The sequence below is a fragment of the Adiantum capillus-veneris genome, chromosome 10 (assembly GCF_014529385.1).
Source record: "Adiantum capillus-veneris isolate H3 chromosome 10, ASM1452938v2, whole genome shotgun sequence".
In the NCBI taxonomy this organism is placed as follows: domain Eukaryota; kingdom Viridiplantae; phylum Streptophyta; class Polypodiopsida; order Polypodiales; family Pteridaceae; genus Adiantum; species Adiantum capillus-veneris.
This window is the reverse complement of record NC_140940.1, coordinates 15,953,562-15,974,707: the sequence shown is the minus strand read 5'-3', so window position 1 is coordinate 15,974,707 and position 21,146 is coordinate 15,953,562. Positions and strand designations below refer to the sequence as shown.

At 44.2% G+C, this 21,146-nt stretch overlaps 1 protein-coding gene across 2 annotated transcripts in view; it reads left to right on the top strand.

Moving 5' to 3' along the window:
* LOC147448497 (uncharacterized) overlaps nt 1–20,887 on the top strand; it is a 126,849-nt gene extending 105,962 nt beyond the window's left edge. For both annotated transcript variants that reach the window (XM_086521081.1, XM_086521079.1), the window contains exons 9-12: nt 19,401–19,519; nt 19,606–19,698; nt 20,241–20,311; nt 20,403–20,887. In XM_086521081.1, coding sequence (XP_086377207.1) covers nt 19,401–19,519; nt 19,606–19,698; nt 20,241–20,311; nt 20,403–20,556 — 437 coding nt within the window. In that variant the 3' untranslated portion in view covers nt 20,557–20,887. The remainder of the gene's footprint in view (nt 1–19,400; nt 19,520–19,605; nt 19,699–20,240; nt 20,312–20,402) is intronic.
* The last annotated feature ends 259 nt before the right edge of the window (nt 20,888–21,146 follow it).

Below are 21,146 nucleotides of genomic sequence, written 5' to 3'. Positions count from 1 at the left end.
AAGATAAAAGCAAGAAAGTCCGAGAGTTTAAGGAAGGTGGCCACTCGATCAATTTGATACTTTTTCACGATACTCAGATGCTTCGAAGGCTGTGTCTTTTATACAGCAATTTGACATCGCTTTCGCGCGAGGACGCTATTCAAAGCACTCCAAGATTCGGAGAGCTGCCTCTTACTCTAAGGGGAATGCTCGTACTTGGTGGTCCACGCTTCTTTTAAACAAGACTGTGCCAGTTAAATGGCTGAAATTTAAAAAGATTTTTATTCCTTCTTGGTTGACGCAAGAATATGAACGAGATATACGAGCTGCTTGGAACCATCTTCGGATGACCAAGAAAGATACAATCAATGCTTACTGTGAAAGATTCTGGAGCTCTTTTCTACCCACCTCTTCATTCTAGAAGATCTCGTTCAGAGAACAGATTGAGCAGTTTACCTTGGGTCTAGCTACAGAGATCCGAGATCACTGCTTGGAACAGAAGTCAGCTTCTATTCAGGAGTTGACGAGTCATGCGAAGCGGGGCCTTGCCATTCACTGTGGCAGTCTGACCTACCCCACAGATGAGGCCATGACACAACGAACCGATCAGACTTCTGGGAATGAAATTAGAAAGAAAAAGAGCAACCCAGAGAAAAAGGATGCACGACCCAAGCTTACTCCTGAGGAGAGAGCTCGCTTCATCAGAGAGGGGAAGTGCTTTGGATGCGGGGAACAGGGACATATCTCCGCGAAGTGCCCTAAAAAGGCATAGAAAGATAAGAATGATAAAGACGACGACAGGCCTGAGAGTTCGAGAGCAGCTGAGGAACGTGGCAGAAAAGGCAGATAGAAAAGCAGAACTGGTACCACATGGTGTGGGACCTGCACCGAATCAAATGAATGAAAGTACAAACGTTGCTGCTTTTGGGGCAAAGTGAATGATCAGGAAGCTCTTTTGAAGGAGCCAAGGCCAACTTCTTTTCACTTGGAATTGGCGGCTCGATTTGGAATTACGCCCGACAGACTAACGCCACAGGCGGAGGTAGTTCGACTGGCATCCGGATGGGATATTGCCATTCCACCGAGCATTGGCAAACTTCGTTTGCAATGACAGGGGTGTTCAGGGCACGCGAGTGACGTTCTACTCAGGATCCCTTGGTACCACAAGAACTACGCCGTTGACTACCGGGCCGAGAAAGCGACTTTGATAAATGAAGGGCTTAGAGATTGTACTTGATGAGCTTCAGTTTCTTACTCATTCTTTTGGGAGAGAACTGAACGATGGATAAAAGTTGAATATGTTTTGACCTGATCAAAAGAACGCCAAGATTTTTCTCCACACTCATGCCGATTGCTTTTTAGAGGGCCTGAAGATCAAACCATTGATCTGATACCTGGAAGCACGCCACTGAACCGGCCACCTTACCGTGTGAGCCGAGTACAGAATGAAAAGATTATGAACCCAGTGAAAGACCTCTTGGAAAGGGCTTGTCCAGCATAGTACTTCACTGTATTGCTCTCCACTGTTGTTGGATTTGAAGAAAGACGGATCTTGGAGAATGTGCATGGATTATAGCGCTCTCAACAAAATCACCATCAAGAACAGATTTTCGATTCCTAGGATCGATGATATACTCGACAGGGTACAGGGATCCTCGTGCTTTAGCAGGATTGACTTGAAGAGTGGATATCATCAGATCCGAATCGTGCCGTGAGACGTCTACAAGACAGCCTTTCAGACTACTTTTGGGTTATTTGAGTTTTTAGTGATGCCTTTTGGCTTAACCAATGCTCCTGCGACATTTAACCGGATGATGGACAGGATTTTTCGAGAGTATAGGCTATTTTTTGGCACTTTCTTTGATGATATCATTGTTTTCTCCAAGAATGAGCAAGAACACAGAGATCATCTGCTTCAGAGATACACTTTTTTTTGGGATACTTTGTCTCAGCAGAGCAGGAGTGCATATGGATCCGGCCAAGATAGACACTACCCGTGATTGGCCCGATTTGAAGAATGTCCATGAAGTTGAAAGCTTCTTGGGACTGTGTTCGTACTACAGACTGTTCATTCGAAAGTTTGTAGAGGTTGCTTCCCCTTTGCATATTCTTGATACAGAAAGGAGTCCCTTTCTCGTGGGGATCCACAGAGGTGACTGTCTTTCAGACATTGAAAGAGAAATTGACTACACGACCAGATTTGACTTTGCCGGACTTGCAGAAGTCATTTGAAGTATTTTGTGATGCTTATGGTGGTAGTCTGGGTGCGGTCTTGATGCAAGAAGGCCATGTCATTGCTTACGAGAGCCGATTGTTCTCTAGGCCGGAGATGACAGCACAGATTTATGAGAAAGAGCTTTTGGTGGTTATCCATGCTCTTACTCAATGGCGGCACTACCTACTCGGAGCGGATTTTACTACCTTTACAGACCATTAGAGTTTGCGCTACTTCTTGCGACAGAAGCAGCTTTCGGAAAAGCAGATGCGGTGGCGAACATCTTGTCACAGTTTCACTTCCAGATTGTCCATGTGCAGGGACAAAAGAATGTGGTGGCAGATGCTTTGTCTCGGAAGCCGTTGGTTCTGGCTATTTCCACGATACATCATAGGAGCTTCGAGGATATGGTCGATCAATATGCCCCAGATACAGATTTTGCAGATATTTTCACATGGATACGGGATGGGGGGACATTAGCTGGATACTCCCTTCGGGAAGGCTACTTGATGAGAAAGACTATGTTGTGCGTTACACAGCCGTTGAGGGAAAAGGTTATGATTGAATGCCACTGTCCACCTTTTACGGGTCACCGTGGCATTGCTACCACCATGAAGGGGGTAGAGAGATACTTCTTTTGGCCGAGACTCAAAAAGGATGTGGAAGTGTTTGTGCGCAGTTGCTTAGTATGCCAGAAGATGAAGTTTGACAGGCATAAGGCACAGGGATTGTTACAACCTTTACCCATACCCACCCAACCCTGGGAAAGTATTGCAATGGATTTCATTTTTGATCTCCCGAGAACACAGAATGATCACGATGATTTTTCGATTACATGGCACGTCTGAGACGATTGTCTCCGACAGAGACCCCAGATTATGAGTTTGTTTTGGAAGACAATTTGGGAGAACATTGGCACACGGTTGCAGTTCTCGTCATCGTTCCACTTGCAGACTGATGGGCAATCTGAGATTGCCAATTCAGTGGTTTTAGATTTATTGAAGTCTTGTATCTCGGATCAGAAGACTCAATGGGAAAAGAACTTACCTTTGGTGGAATCTGCCTACAATAACAAGATACACTCTTCGACGGGGAAGACGCCATTTGAGATTGTGGAAAGCGCTGTGAAGGTTCCATCCTTCCGGAGCACAAAAGATTAGATATTTAAAGCGGATGAATATTCGCGAGATTTGGATACGGCTTTTGCCAAGGTTCGCGAGACTTTGCAGAAGAACGACAGAAAAAGGCAGCAGATTGTCATCGTCACGACTTGAAATTAAAGGAGGATGATTGGGTGCTCTTACGTTTTGAGAAGGCATGCCTAAGAAAGAAAAAGGGAAAGGAGAGGCTTTTTCCAAAGCTTAGTATGCGATACTACGGCCCTTTCGAGATCACCGAAAAGATAAATGATGTCTCCTTCCGATTGAAACTGCCAGATACTTGGAGGCTTCACAATGCATTGCATGTGAGTCTCTTGAAACCTTTTAGGGGTGATGTGCCTAATGATGGGGAGCCCGATGAGCAACCCGAATTGGAAGAAAACAGGGAGACCCTTTTTCCTAAACAGATTTTGGCACAGAGGGATACGAATAAAGGTAAAGTCTGAAGGTGGTTCTTGGTTAAGTTCAAGAACTATCCTGCATTTGATGCGAAGTTGGATGGAGGAGGAGGACCTAGCAAATACTCCTCAAATTGTGAAACTTTACCTCGATGCTTTTGGTTTAGCATAGTCTACTCCAAACGGAACCCAGATTTCAGCTTGGCCGGAGATCTGGTGAAGTGGGATGCACAAGAGGGGAGTCACTCCACTCCTTTGTCAAGAGATGCCTTGATTTTGATACTAAAGTCACTGATGTCTCTTTGAGGTTCAGGGATACTGAGAGCTGACAGTATTCTGCTGGATGACTTTATGAAATGGAATTCCTGATAATGATACTGATTTGTTCTTGACTTCTTTTGAGTGCAGGAACTGATAGACGAAATGACTGCAGCATTTGGTCTGATTGATCTCGAATAGACATGGTTGCAATAGGGGTTAGTCAATCGGACATCGATGAGGTCCCGATGGGACCTAGATGTGATTGCTAGCTACATTGCCGATAAATCATGGTCTAAGATCCGAATGAATGTTGAATGTCATGTGATGTCCTGTGATGGGACTGTCGATTTGGTACATGTGCTAGATGTGTGTTCCTAGTATGTAGGTACTAACAATCAGTGTCTGCTAAGACGGTTTATGGCTTTTGTCGGTTTTGCAGGCGTAATCGCGGTCGATTACAATGCTTTCAAGAGGGGGGGTATGTCACAAAGTGATGACGTGGCGGACATCAGAAACCCTAATTTCTACTAGAAACCCTAAAATTCCTGCAAACCCTAATTTCTGCCAAAAACCCTAATTTTTGGAAATCGCGGAGCTGTGTTTTTTTTTTTTTTTTTTTTGGGTTATTTTTTAGCGACGCAAATCTCAGCTTTTGCTCTCATTGAGAGAGAGAGAGAGAGAGAGAGAGAGAGAGAGAGAGAGAGAGAGAGAGAGAGAGAGAGAGAGAGAGAGAGAGAGAGAGAGAGAGAGAATTTGCTTTTGCTTTCAGAAGCTCTCTGTGAGAGAGGGAAAAGAGCTTTTGCTTTCAGGCTTTTGCTTTCAAGCTTTTGGGGCTCTGCTTTTGGGCATCCCTTGTAACTTTAAATAAGTGGTTTGGGCCTTCACTTCTCAGAGCATCTGGACGCAGAGTCTAAGAGTGAACCCCGAGCCACTCTCTTGTACTTTGAACTGATTAATACAAAAAAAGGGCCGCCAGTCTTTGGGGCCAATATCTCTAGGCCCGGAACTCCGCCGGGCCAGTGCAAATCTATTGTGATTTGTGAATTGTTTGAAGTGGTTATTTGGTGCTGTCGCAATTGATTCTTGACTTGAAGTGTCCAAGTCTGTTACATGAAGCATGGAGGCTTTTCAATGAGCACTCTCCACCGCCAACTATCACTTCCACAGAGACATAGGGGGAATATGCTACATCTCTCTACACAGCATCAGGGCAGCCACCTTTGCGTGACCCTCCAGAGGCATGCCCAGAAACATGTACTTTCTTTATTGCTGAGAGGGTAAGGAAAGCCATTGACAAGATGAAGACAGGAAGAGCACAGGATCATGATGGTCTGGTAGCAGAGCACTTTATCCATGCCAGAGATATGCTTGCAGAGCCTCTTGCTATGATGTTTAATAGAGCCATGTATGCGGGTTTCCCTAAGACCTGGAGTATGTCCACTATCGAGCCTATCTTCAAGTCGGAAGATCCTATGCTTCTCGATAATTACCGAACTATCATGGTTGGTCACACTTTGGCTAGGCTATATGCATCAATTTTTAAGCATGAGCTGAGTGGATGGGCAGAGAGGGGGGGCATAGGGCAGCAGGATAGGCAGGGTTCAGGAGAGGTTTCTCCACTCTTGACCAGATTTTGACACTCAGAGCCATTATTGAGGAGGGTAGACACCATGGCAAGAGGATATATTGTAGCTTTGTGGATTTCCGCAAAGCCTTTTATACTGTGCCACAAGCCAGACTCATACGCAGACTGCAGGACATGGGGGTGCCCACAGAGCTGATCCAGGGGATCTTAGCTTTATACAAGACAGTGGTAGGACATGTACGCACTACTCAGGGCATGTCCGACATGATTCACTCCACCAATGGGGTGAAGTAGGGTTATCCCATTACTCAACAAAGGCCATTGCCACTCACCTGGATCCCAGTCCGATTGAAGAAGGGGCTTTCCTTCTCCAAAATGGTGCCTCCTCAGTAGTGAAAACAGGTCAGCACATGATCTCCTCTGCAAACAACCTACCACTCTAACAGGCTGCCAATGGTCAATCAACTGTTGATCGGGTGGTGCGTCATCCTGAAACTCCAATCGGATGTGATGTCCATGATGGCTAGTCTCAGCAATGCTAAAGAGTTCCCTGTTGAGCTGCCACATAGAGCACGGGTCGCCATCGGACAGCTCAGAGTATCATCACACCAGCTAGAGATTGAGGCAGGGAGAGCTGCACATGTCCCCAGAGCAAAGAGGATATGTAGACTTTGCACAGCAGAGATTGAGAGCAAGGAGCATTACGTATGCAGATGTAGAGCATATGAAGAGATTAGAGGCAGATATCCGACCTTGTTTGCAGATCAGCCCACTCTACATCAGATTTTTGAGTCGAGAGACCAGCGACAGTTCGGCCGTTTCCTCATAGAGACACAGCAGCATCTGGACTCCCTCCTCCAAGCAGCATTAGGGGTGAGAGACGAGCGCCAGACACAGCTCATGGATTTTTTCCAGAGGACCATAGCAGCACCATCACTTTCGATCACCCAGAGAGGAGTGACTCTACAGCAGGCTAAGGAGGTCCGAGCTCGCAGACGCCCACGCACCCATGGACGTAGGGCACCCCATCTACACCAGAGAGAGATCCAGGATATCCAGGAGCACTACTACAGATCCTTGGAGGAGCGACGTACTCGGGCTTTTGCAGATCCAGCCGCCATCTTACGCGGATTGTTCGCACCCTACCCACCCATGCATCATGTATCACACCCTAATTATGGGATTGGATGGAGCTAGAGATAGGATAGCATCTGATGATTGTATTTACCCAGCAAATAGGATTGCATCTTCCCCCCTAGTCTTCTTGGAGCTCCCACCCTACCCTCTTGTACCACCTACCCCCCAGTCATTACACAGGATAGCTTATTCTTACTTTTGTACCTTTTATCCTTTATGGATACACAGAGGACACCCACCCCATGTACTTTTATTTGTCTCATAGGCCGACTTCGGCCTTTTTATAGACGTTAAAAAATCTCTCTCTCTCTCTCTCTCTCTCTCTCTCTCTTTGCTTATTTACTTAAGCGACTTAGGCGGTTTTCCCAAGTAACGTATTCATTGGTCTAGCACACCTACACACCATGACATCACACGACGCTTCTCCACACGAGAATGGCGCCGCTAGCATGCATCAACCTATGGAGGAGACGCCTCTTTCTCCTCTTGATTCCACACACATGCACGGGCTTCGTCTCGACAGTTCTTCTTTCCCACCATGTGCCTCCAAAGTCATCTCTCGTCGCTATACTTTGAACACAACAAGGTTTTGACAATGAACCTTGGCAAAACCAAGGTCATATGTATATCTAGGGATTACCTTCGCCAATCCCCCGATGTGCTTCACCATGGCTTGGGTTGCCACAATTGGGTTGCAAGAGGATATGCTGCAGTGGCTATGCTAGAGTGGAGATACCTCTCAACACACTCTCAGGACTCTCGCACCAAATGTTGGCTCTTTGACACTTTGGTGACACCCACAATGATGTACAAAGTGTCACCCACAATGATGTTACGAAGTTGCAGTAAGGACTCCAGGCCAGACACGTGGACCCAGATAGAGAGACCCCAGATTTGTATGCTATCTCGGATGATCCGCAGCAAGCGTACAATACCACATGATATTGTTCGAGTAGAGATGGCGACCCCATATATGCTAGTAGAGGCTTTGTTCCAAACTATATGCTTCATTCACAGTATGCAAGAGTCTCGCAGGTAAGGCTTTTGAGGCCTCCAGACAACTCTTAGAGATTGGGGAGACAAGCACATGGTACTGACAAGTGACACAATGGCTTGAGCTACATGGAATAAGACATGGAGAGACTACCCCCTTTTCAGTATGATCAAGATTCCCCATTCATCCGGCTCACACATAGTGAGCGGAACAGAGTATTCAAACAGGACTTGTGGCAGCTCTACATCAAAGAGATGTGGGTTACACCTAGACAGCCTCTTCCCACAAAGATGTACTATAGAGCAGTCCTTGACCATACTAGCAAACGGGTTTATCCAGCAACCGCGGCACACGGAGATTCATCCAACAGCCGCGGTACGTGGAGATCTACATGCCACATAGCTCACGAGTGGCAATTGGGCAGCTCAAAGTCTCATCACAGAGTCTTGAGCTAGAGACAGGCAGGGCTGCACACATCCCACGAGAGGAGAGGACATGCAGACTATGCTCAGAGGTGATAGAGGGTGAGGAGCATTATGTATGCAAATGCACAGCATTTGAGGGGATCAGGACCAAATACGAGCCTTTGTTCTTAGGACAACCGACACTGACAAAGATCATGGAGTCCAAAGACCATCACCAATTGGGACAATTCTTACTAGAGGGATAGAGACATAGAGAGCGCCTTCTACAGACACCTACCACCACAGCCGCGATCGGATGGAAATAGTCACAGCTCACAAATTTCTTTCAGTGGGACACCACCGCACTACCCGCCCCACCACGAGCGGTGACTTCAGCAGGCAGAGGAGGTGAGAGCGAGACAGAGATCGAGAGCTCCAACATACAGGGCCCAGAGACATTACCACCAAGAGATCCTGACTCGGCACTATCAGGCCATAGCGGTAGCATGGGAGAGAGCGATAGCAGATCCTAGAGCCATACTTAGAGAGCTTCTCATCCCCGATTCTCCCATGCACCACATACACAACCATATTATGGCACTAGATGGAGCTAAATAGATTGAGGCAAATCCTGATTGTACTTCCCTAAGCATATAGATCTTATACCTTTCTTGACCCTTAATGAAATTTGGATCTATGGCGTACTGCTCAGTCATATCCTAGAAGTTCTGATGGTGTATCGCAGAAATAGCCAATATCTGTGGCTTTTGAGACAAAGCGTTTGCCACCGCGATTTTCTTTCCCATAACGTGGACGATCTGAAAATGAAACTGCAGAATAGCCCATCTCACCTGCTTATCTGATAGTTGTTTCTGGGACAAGAAGTATCTCAAACTTTGGTGATCGGTGAACATTGTAAAGTCCGCTCTGAGTAAAAAATGGCACTACTGAGTAAGAGCATGTATGACCTCCACAAGAGCCATACATAGGTTATGTTTCTGCTCCTTCTCATAGGTCTGCGCAAGCTGCTCTTATTGCAAGAACATTCCACTCTAATAAGCTACAACATGGCCCTCCTGCATTAAGATCAACCCCCAGAGTGCGTCGACACACGTCACAGTAAACCTCAAATTGTTTTTGCAAATCTGGTAGAATCAACACCGGATTAGTTGTTAATTTCTCCTTCAGAGCCTTGAATGTGGCAATTGCCAATGATCCCCACGTAAAGGGAACTCTTTTCTGAGTCAAAGTGTGTAGGGGAGAAGTGACCTTTGCAAACTTTCAAATGAACCGCAAGCTACGAACTTCATGTAGATTCTTCGGGCCAATCTCTAATAGTTTTGTCTTTGGCCAAGTCCATCTTTACACCCTCCGAAGAGACAATGTGTCCCAAAAAGTGTGTCTCAAATCGGGCCAATCTCTAATAGTTTCGACTTTGTCCAAAAGGTCCAAGTCCATCTTTACACCCTCCGAAGAGACAATGTGTCCCAAAAAGTGTATTTCTGGCAAGAAAACTTGTTGTTTTTCCTGTTGACCACCAATCTATGTTGTGATGGAGAGAGACAATCTAAGAGACATATTAGTTACTGATTTCTTTACACCAGACACTGGACAGATAGAGCAGCAGCCACCACTGCAAAGCTCAGCTCATACTCACAGCCACGGTACTCTCATTGACCGAGCATTGGAGCTAGGGAGATAGAGACCCCCACGACTAAGGAGAAGAGCTTCACAGCATCGACGTAGGCTACAACAGAGGATTCGAGCCATACTATTTTGACATCGAGAGTATAGATGAGGATGGATTCATCACCCATTGTATCAGTGATCACACATGCCCCACACAATTCCAGCTAGTAGCACTTCTAGATTCAGTTTAGTATCTCTTTTTTTGTACTCAGACATGGTATGAGATTCACCAATTTGTAACGGATTGGTCTCATAGGTCATTTTGGCCTTTTGAAGATGTTAATATATCATTTCATTTCAATTCCCCCCTCCCCCCCCCCACCTCTCTCTCTCTCAAAAGCATAGCTGACATTTATTATTTGAGCCCCCTTGCAGAGCCCAAAATGGTGCCAATCCCGAAGGGAATTAAAAACTGTTACATGAGACCCCTGTAGGCAATTACAAGGCCAAAGGACAAAACATAAAAAACTGAAAAACACTAGGGGGCAAAACCCCTCCTAGTGAGGGTAAGAAGTGTCGTGGAAACTACTGTAAGGCCGGAGGAGGAAGCGAGAGAGGGCATCCACCAAAGCCTCTGAAAGATAGGCACCTCCAAACTGCTAGAAGAGGAAAACCTCCCAGGAAGGTATGGGGGCGTAGCTGAGAAGCCCTAGATAGCATCCAAAGGACGCATTGAGAAGCAAAACTACAGAGAAGGATGAAGGGTTGGGGAGAGAAGAGGTTGAAGAGGATGACCAGAATTGGTGTCATGGTGGATACCCTCTCCCTCTTCCTCCTCTAGATAGCTGCTAAAAAGCAGCACTGAACGAGGGAGCCAGCAAAGTCTAACTCCACAACAAAAGGCGGGGCGGGTGTGTGTGTGTGTGTGTGTGTGTGTGTGTTTTGGGGGGGAGAAGAGCAGCGAAGTGGCCAACGAGGCTGCCGTGACCAGGTGGAAGAGACAAGTCCCCAAGTGGCAGGGAGCCAGCAAGGTTGGACTATGAGGGTGCAGTCACCAAGGACGCCACAATGTGGGCAGATAGTGGGGCTGGGATCGATGCGTGGCAATGTGAGGGGGTAGAGGGAAGGCAGCCCTGGGTGGGGTTCGTGCCTCTGTGTGTGTGTGTGTGTGTGTGTGTGTGTGTGTGTGTGTGTGTGTGTGTGTGTGTGTGTGTGTGTGTGTGTGTGTGTGTGTGTGTGTGTGTTTGTGTTTCCCATGCGATCATCCAAGCAGAGCTAGCTGCCCTTGTTATGGCAGTGGAGGCTCTTATGAGATTAGAGGCATTCATACACAGCTTCTGGGAGCTCCCAAAAGATTGTTATGCCTTGAGTTCTTACGGCACTTGACAGCACAGGCAGATACATCATGTTGGTATGTATAGATGACATCATGATTTGAGCTACATGGTTCTCTATGGAGTATTCTCTAGATGCACCCCCCGAGTATTCTCTAGATGCACCTTCTCTCTCTTTGACACGGAGGAAGGTCACTAGACTTATACAACAAGATCTATTTCAGTTTGATACCTAGAGGATACAGGAGTTGGGGATAGAGAGCATTTTCTCCAACTCACATGGATGGGTTCTTATCTAGGCATGCCTACGTGGACACTCGCTTGTCCTACGGCCTATGATGTGCTATTGGATAGACTCGGACATCATCACACTAGTTGGAGATTGAGGCTGGCCAATTTCGAGGCCAGCTTGATAGATTGCATCGTCACACCAATTGGAGATTGAGACTGGCCGATTTTGAGGTATCGTAGTTGAGGCCAGCTTGTGCCAGCTGTTGGGTTAAAGGCCTAAATAACCCCTTTTTGTACATTTTTATACTTTGTGAACTTGGACACATTTTAGTCACTTATAATAAAAGTGGAAAAACGCAAAACTTATTGAGTTCCCCCAAAAACGTGAGCTCTCTCTCTCTCTCTCGCTGCTTCGATCTCTAGCGCTAGCTCTCTGCTACGCTGTGCCTCTTGCTTCTTGCCCCAATCCTGCACTACATCGCGACGCACCTATCGGTACCTTCTACTTCGCGCTTTCAACTGGTTTCAGAGCCCTAGGGTTTCAAATCAACCCTACGTAGTTTGCTGGACAGCGAGTTAAAAGTGCTCTCACACGATCAATTTCGCTTCCATCGCGAAGCCCCTTGCTTTCAGAGTTGAAAAGGTCATCAAAACTGTCAAAATAGCCCAAAATAGGCTGTTTTTAGGTCAAAACAGGTGATTTATAGGTTATTACAGTTCAAAACAGCAATACGCAGGTGTACCAAAGTTGTGGGATCACATGTACTGATGTTTATGGCGACAAATTGAGTGAAAAGCTGAGTACAGGTCCTTGAAATTGCACTTTTCAGCTGAAATTTCAGATTTGGACAGTTTCATGTAAAGAAACTGTGGTCTATCGTATGCAAAGTCTTGTGGTTGCTCCTATTTGCTGAAATTTTCAGTCTATTGCATCTCTCTTGTATACACACTTGTGGTTGAATTAAAATGGCTTCTTCCTCTTCCGCATCTGACACTGAAAGTTTGATGGTAATCAAACGGTTCGATGGTCAAGGCTTCGACCACTGGCAAGAACGCATGCAAGGTATCCTTTTCTTAAAGGATTGTGAAGATGCATTGGAAGAGAATAAGCCACAAGGTTTGTTCGACGAAGAGTGGGCCAGGTTAAATAAGAAGGCCATGGCCTACATCAAAATGGCTATCAATGATGACATTTTGACGGACATCAAGCGTTTGGACTCTACTTATGCAATATGGCAAAAGCTAAACTCCAATTACAAAAACACCACGCCTGTGAACCAGGTGCATTTTATGCGAAAGTTAGTGAATATGCAGCTTGATGACTCGAAGTCAGCTTCTGAGCATTTTAGTACTTTTACAGGTGTGTTGAGTCAGTTGCAGGACATTGGGCTTCAGCAATTCGATGATAAGCTGAAAGCTATTTTCTTGCTTATGACATTGCCAGATACTTGGGAAACCTTGGTTGTCTCCTTGAGCAACAGTCCCACGCTCACGTATGACAGTGTGAGAGGGTCTATTCTCAATGAAGATATTAAACGCAAGTCTAGTGGGGAAGGTGGCAGTTCTGCCTACAATGCAAGAAGTAGAAATCAAAAGCGTGATGTTGGCACCAGGACTCAAATTAGAAGTAAGAGCAAGTTAAAGGATAAGGATATCACTTGTTATCAATGTGGCAGAAAGGGTCACAAGAAACCCGATTACAGGTATTTCAAGAAAGAGCTGGAAAGGAAGAAGGAAACGTAAGATAAGAAGAAGAAAGATGAGAAGAAAGGGGAAAAATCAACAGGTGATTCCTCCAAAGATGCTGAGAATGCAAATGTATCCTCTAGTGTGGTCATTGAGGAGTTGTCAGACGTTGAGGAAATCTTGGTTGCGGCTTCATGCCCCTCAGATTTGGTGATAGCTAATGCAGAAGGCATGCTTATCTCGAAGAAAGATGTCATTAATGCATTGCTTAGTGCTAATGATGGCCTATCCCAATCATGGATAGTGGATTCTGGTGCTTCATTCCATGTAACTCCATCTTTGGAGTGTTTTGCTACATATGCTACAGGCAATTATGGCAAGATGTACCTTGGTGATAATTTTGCTTGTAATATTGAGGGAATGGGTACTATGCGTTTGGCTCTTAACAATGGTCAAGAGCTTGTGTTGAATGATGTCAAGTTTGTACCAGGCATTAAGAAAAGTTTACTATCTGTTGGCTAGATAGATGTACATGGTTATACTACCATCTTTGCTAGGGGTTCATGGAAGTTGCTTAAGGGCTCTATGCTTGTTGCAAAAGGGTCTAAGAGAGGTACTTTGTACTATCTTCGATGCAAAGCTTTGCCTGGCAAGTTTCTTGCTATTGCTGAAGTTGCTTCACACGGAATTGTGGCATAAGAGACTTGGCCATATGAGCCAAAAGGGTATTGATGTGCCTTCCTCTCTAAAGAGGGTTGATGTAAAAGGCAAAAACTCGGATTTTTGTAACGATTGTCTTTATGGAAAGCAAAAGAAATCTTCTTATTACTTTGGTGTCTCTCGCAAAGCTAATCCTCTTGATCTTGTTCACTCCGATGTATGCGCTATGCCTGTTAAGTCTTTTGGTGGTGCATTGTATTTTGTTACATTCATTGATGACTGTACTAGGAAAGGATGGGTGCATTGTTTGAAAAGTAAGAGTGAGACTTTTAATGCTTTTAAGAAGTTTCATGCTTTTGTCACTACGCAAAAGAGTACTAAGCTTAAATGTCTCAGATCTGACAATGGAGGAGAGTATGTTTCTGCTGAATTTCAGCATTTTTGTGATGAAAATGGGATTAAAAGGGAGTTGACATCTCCTTATAATCCGTCTTCTAATGGTGTGGCTGAGAGGTATAATCGTACTTTATGTGAGAGTGCGTCGCATTTTGTCTACCGCTAATCTTTCCCAAGAGTTTTGGGGGGGAGGCATTGAAAACTCCAGTTCATATTTGCAATCGCTCTCCTAATAGTACGTTGAAAAATGACATTCCAGAGGAGGTTTGGTCTGGCAAACCTGCCTCTTATGATCATTTGAGAGTAATTGGCTGCGAAGCTTTTGTAATGTCTTGAGAACAAAGCTTGATATGAAGTTCATTAAGGGAGTCTTCCTAGGTTATGGGGAAGAAGGTAAAATGGGCCATAGAGTGTGGTTACCACAGTTTAGAAAGGTAATACGTAGTCGAGATGGAGTATTCAATGAGGCAAAATTTCTTAAGAGTGCTACAAAATTTGATGCTGACAAGAAAACAATCAGATTTCAGCCTTCCGTGCCACCCATTGATGTTGAAAAAGAGTCTCATGATGCATTACCGCAAGCTGAAATTGATGATCAGCCGGTTAACCTTGAGCCAGAGGAGGTAGGACATGATATTGATGCTCCTAATGAGGATGGACAGCCACCTGAATTGGCTGGAAATGATTTTCAACAGCATGATAGAGCTGAAAATGAGTTACCTTATGATATAGAACTGTTGCTTGAGAATGTAAATCATTGGGTACGCAAGTCAACTCGTTTGAGAAGGCAACCACAGAGATTTAATCCCTCTTTGCATCATGTAATGTTGACAGATGAGGGTGAACCTCTTACTTATAAAGAGGCTAAGTCATGTGAGTCAAGCAGTAAGTGGGAGCTTGCAATGCAAGAGGAAATGAAATCCTTGCTTGCAAATGATACTTGGGATCTTGTGCCATTGCCTAAAGGGAGAAAGGCTCTTCCTAACAAATGGGTGTACAAGATTAAAATTGTGGATGAAAAACCCAAGTACAAAGCAAGATTGGTTGCAAAAGGATATGTTCAGAAAGAAGGAATTGATTTTCAAGAAATCTTCTCTCCTGTTGTAAAGCTCACAACTTTACGTGTCCTTTTTGCTCTCGTTGCGATGCTTGATTTGGAATTGAATCAAATGGATGTAAAGACAACGTTTTTGCATGGTGACATTGAAGAGGACAGATACATGAAACAACCTGAAGGTTTTGTAGTTCCTACACGTGAGGAACTTGTATGCAAACTGAAAAGGGCTCTGTATGGTTTGAGACAATCATCACGACAGTGGTATAAGAAGTTTGACACTTTTATGCCGTCTCAAGGCTTTAAACGCAGCCATGCATATCATTGTTTGTATACAAAAAGGGATGAAGATGATAGTCCCATCATACTTATTCTCTATGTTGATGATATGCTGCTTGCCGGGAAACATAAGACTAGTCTTGATGCTCTGAAATGTAAGCTAAATTCAGCATTTGGGTGATGTAGAGCATATTTTAGGCATACGTATTAAAAGAGATAAAAGCTGAAATCGTTGTTTTTATCTCAAGAAGATGGTAGTCCCATCATATTTGTTCTCTATGTTGATGACATACTGCTTGCCAAGAAACATAAAACTACTCTTGATGCTCTGAAACGTAAGCTAAATTCAGCAATTGCTATGAAGGATTTGGGTGATGCAGAGCATATTCTGGGCATGCGTATTAAAAGAGATAGAAAGTTGAAATCGCTGTTTTTATCTCAAGAAAGGTACATTGCAAAAGTACTTTACAGATTTAAATATGGCTGATGCTAAGCCTCTTGGAGCACCTTTACCTCCATACACTAAGCTTAGCAAGGCAGATTGCCCAAAGGATGAGGTGGCATTAAAAGCAATGAAGGGAATCCCTTATGCATCAGCTTGTGGTTCTCTTATGTATGCTATGGTTGCCACTCGTCCTGACATTGCTTATGCAGTGGAAGTTGTTAGTCGATACATGTCGAATCTTGGCAAAGCGCATTGGGAAGCTGTCAAATGCATTTTGAGATATTTGAAAGGTATACAATCAAAGTGTGTTTGCTATTGAAAAAGTGACTTAAAGTTGCAGGGATATTGTGATGCAGACATGGCAAGTGACATGGATACCAGGAAATCTACCAGTGGATATGTATTTGCCATTGCTGGTGGTGCAGTCTCTTGGTGTTCTAGGTTGCAAAAAATTGTGGCATTGAGTACTACTGAGGCTGAATATATTTCAGCCACAGAGGCTTCAAAGCAGGCCATTTGGTGGGGTAGACTTTCAAAAGAACTTGGAATGCCTGCTCATACACCCGTGTTGGGTTGTGATAGCCAGAGTGCTGTCTATTTAGCCAAAATTGCCATGTTTCATGTGTGTACCAAACACATAAATCTGCGGTACCACTTCATACGTCAGGTATTGGAGGATGGTCTAGTCACCTTGACTAAGATTCATACACAGGATAACCTTGCAGATGTTCTCACCAAGAGTCTTGCTAAGGCTCAACATGAGCATTGCATACAGTTGGTGGGAGTTGGTTGACTTAAAGGCGTCATTTATGCCTTTAATTGGTTAAAGGCCTAAATAACCCCTTTTTGTACATTTTTATACTTTGTTCAGGTTCACAATGAACCTGGACACGTTTTTTTAAAGTCACTTATAATAAAAGTGGGAAAACCCAAAACTCACATATTGAGTTTTCCCCAAAAACGTGAGCTCTCTCTCTCCCCCTGCTTCGGTCTCTAGCGCTAGCTCTCTGCTGCTCCTTGCCTTCTGCTTCTTGCCCCAATCCTGCACTACATCGCGAGCGCACCTACCGGTACCTTCTACTTCGCGCTTTCACCAGCTATGTAGCGACAGAGATAGAGCTCCACTATATATTCCACTGTATAGCATACTATGAGATACATGGCCGCTTTCACTGCCTCTCTAGAAAGGGTTTTGGGCCTTTCTCTAGAGTTATGAGATGCCAGGATCAAAGATGGCTTGGACTCTATCTATTGGAGATTTAGCGACATTGAGCAGGGATACTAAGAGAGAGAGGCTCACAAACTGGGACACACTCCCAGAGACAGATCACAGTGTTCTTTCATGCAGAGATTGAGAAGAGCTCGAGACCAGCCAGAGAGGAGGAATTATGGCACATCACTAGCAAAGGTATACTTAGTGATCAAGCGAGAGATCCACGTGGCCGAGGATGAGGGGATGCTCCCATCAATGGAGGAGGTTGCAACAGAGGATCAGATCTATATTGGCGAGACATGGGAGACACCCTGTGCAGACTCTCACCATGGAGAACAAAGACACAATCATGCAACGAGCGATCTCTAGATTCTGATATGCATATCCACTTTTTTGTATCCGTTTTCTAAGATACACACCCACCTTTTGTATATATACCTTTTAGGCTCTTGATACCCACCCTTTATAGCTCAAGTAGTGTTTCTGTTTAGTTAATTTCTTTCTTTTTATCCAGACCTTGTATCAGATTCACCAACTCTTTGCTCTCACAGGTTCATTTTGGCCTTTAGAAGACGTTATTATAACATATCATCATCTCTCTCTCTCTCTCTCTCTCTGAGAGAAAAATGGGTTGATAGTACTTGAAAGTCCCCCAGAATGCCCAAATGGTGCCTATTCTAAGGGCAAGTACATCATTGTTTACATAGCAGGCCTGAAGGCATCATATAGAAAAGTGAAAACGAGATTCAACTAGGCACATGGCCAAATGGTAAAGATGGGAAGCTAGGGTAAAAAACTTTTCCTAAAGAAAGTAAAAAGTGCCCTGGCAAGCTAATTGAAGAGAGGATGACACCAACCTATGAAAGATAGGCACTTCTGCCAAAAGCCCAGTCAACTACTGCAGCTCAAGAACCTAAACCACCAAAGGCCATCAAAGGTGAAGATGACAGTCAGCAACTAGAAGACCTCAAATGCCCACCAACTAGTAAAATCTGATAGCGAGAGGTAATGGAGGAACAGAAGGGAAAGAGTAGTCAATGACGAAGATGAGGGGGAAGAGACAGTTGACATCACCAAGAAACTGCAGAAGGATGGCACAAGGTGAGTAACTAAGCTTCACACCGGAATTGGCAAGGAGCTATCATCCAGAATAAAGAGTAGTACACTTGGTGAGAGTGGCTCCTGAAGACCATAGCTAGAGAGGGAACTCTAGGAAGACAGTGTAGAAGGCTTTGAAAGCAGCGCCTAGACAAAAATCGGCTGAAGACTCTTGGTAGAGCGAGCAGAGAGTAGAGCAACTAGCCAACCACGAAGCAAACCAACAACCAACAAGCCACAACAACAACTGAAACCAAAACAACGAAACCCCAAAGACCCCAACGAAAAGTGGAGGAAAGTAAACAAAACAAAAACGAAAAATTATAGAAATGAAAAACCAGACAAACCAACTTAAATGATAAGCTTCCACGTGCATACACTTGCACGCGCACACACATCCAAAAGCAATCCTCAGAGGGAAACAAAAGGAACACACATACACATAACCACACAAACTAAAGGAGAAGCTTCCACGCACGCACACACGCACCCACACTCACGAGAAAGCACGACCTTGGAGGGAAAGAGAAGAAACACAAACACACTCCCACACAAACACAAAAGAAAGAACAAATAAGAAAGAAAGAAATAATGGAAAGGGAAAAGCAATAAACAAGATAGAAAGAAACCACTTCGGAGGGCAAGAGAAGGAACACACACACACTCCCACACAAACACAAAAGAAAGAACAAATACAAAAGAAAGAAATAATGCAAAGGGATAAGCAACAAAAAAGAACGAAAGAAACTAAACCCGAAACATGCAGGGCACCAATGAACGAGCTGGACCAACATAGAGAGAAACGTCCGAACAACTACCAAGGAATCTGCAACACCAGGAGGAGGAGAGCTAGTGTGGGAGGCAAGGTCGCGCAAGCAGCCTTCCCCGCACAGGGATAGCCGTCTCGAAGGGGTCTGCATTGATGGAGGTTAGGGGTAGCGGGCGGTGCTAAGAAGAATCGGCAGGGGCAGCACTGCTGAATTCTGCTGAAGCAGCGAGCAGGGTGGAGCCTGGAGGGGTTCTTTGCTCGTGTTGTTTTTAGTAAGTTCTAGATTCAAACCTTTGTTTTGACGTTCGAATGCATTAGGCTCACTTTTTCTATAGCTTTTTCAGCATCTACCTACTTGTAACTTTCCTTTGAGGAATGCTATCCTGCTTGCTCTCTTGATGTGGAATTTTCTCCCAGTAATTTTTGCAGTGAATTCTCAAGATGAGTGAAGTTGGGAAGTTTGCCTGTATCAGTTTTACGAGCTGTGGCAGTAGCATTTGATCGGGAAGAGAAGAGGCGCCGGTTTCAAGTTGCCTCTCGTAAGCGCAGAAAGGAACTGCGAGAGCAACGAGAAAAGAAGAAAAGATTAAAGGTAATGGTGCGTGTTGTTGTATAATTTTCTGAGGTGTGTTGATGCCAGATAATCTGCCATATCTAACTAGGATTCGACTGTACCAGGAAAGTAAAGGTCCTCGTAAGAGTCAGGAAAGCTCTGAACAAGGCAAAGGAGTGCAGTACCCATTCAAACTGAATGAAAAGGTTCTTATAAAGGTAACTACCTGATCCTTTTCAAACACATGATGGTCGTCTTGAGGGAAACCTTGGAGTGTGACAGTGCTATTGAGTAGAGATTATTTGGTGCTATCCAGATACTCTGGTGTGTTTTAACAAAGATCTAGGTCATACAAGTCATACTTAATGCTAGTTTTTTCATGCACAACTCGTACGTTTGCAAACGTGTAGTCGTAGGGGTGCCCAACATTTTTTTGACCTTTATGGTTTGGCAATTTTGGAATGTGCACATGTGCTCTAGCCTTTTAGTTGCTTCTAATGTGGTCATTTTATGTTAAGAAGTCTTATTGTTTATAGATAATGGAAATTTATGCATCTTGTCGTATTTTCCCCCTATTTTCTTTATGGCATATGAAGTTCAATGTATGGTATTTTCTGTGGTTCTGAATTATATTCTTTTCATACTTTCAGACCTGTATGCGTTTCTAGTATGTTTGGCGTATGAAAAAACTATGCTTAAAATCAAGGTAGTTCGATTTTTTGTCCATCAAGCAATTTAATGTGAATGTTATGCTTGTCAGGGAAATAAGCGGACGCCAGAGAAGCTGGTAGGAAAAGAAGCTTATGTCACTTCCAAGTGTCTTAATGGCTGGTAAATTTCTGTGTACATGTAGTTGTGAGGGAAAATTGAAGTTTCCTTAATTCATTTCTGAACCTTTTTTCTTTGGTTGGTTACTGCTCAGGTACCTTGTGAAGCTGGTGGAGAATGGCGAAAGTGTTCGATTGCAGTTTAGATCGTTAGAGGGTGCAGGGGAATCAAAACAGGGTGCAGGGGAATCTGATAGTGGGGCTGGTGACTCTATAAAACAACTGAGTGCAGAGCATGTAGAAAGCTAGTGATCAAATATTCTGCAGTTGGCCAGCATGTTCCTTTAGATAATTGTTTTGCCTTGCCACAAAGACAGGCAAAATAATGTTGTACAGGTCACTCACTCTGGCATTTAAAGAAGATTGGGAAATGCTCATAGCCCGCTGCACATCCCAAACAATACAAATTAGCTAATAGCATGCAACAATAGAAATCAGGTCATGTCAGGCTTGACTTTATGTAATCTCTCCTTGTCCGAATTTCACGAATATTAAATGGCTTTAGAGGCGACATATATTGGAAATAACATTAATTGTAATTGACACTTTTTAATAAACTCGAGCAAAATTTTAATTTCTTTAGGTAATTTGCTTTATCTGGGGGAATGGTTTCTAAGTACCGTGCTTAAAAAAAGAAAAGGCCTTTAAAGAGTCACTATGAGGATTGGTGCATACCTCATTTCAGCTATGTTTTATGTCATTCTACTTTAAAATGGTTAAATGTATCTCCTAATGGTTTCGAAAAAATTCAACTCTATAGACTTGCAGTGAAACTCTGAGGAGAAAGAAAGGCTAGAAAAGATAAGGAACTACAAGGAGAAGAAATGAAGCATGCTCGC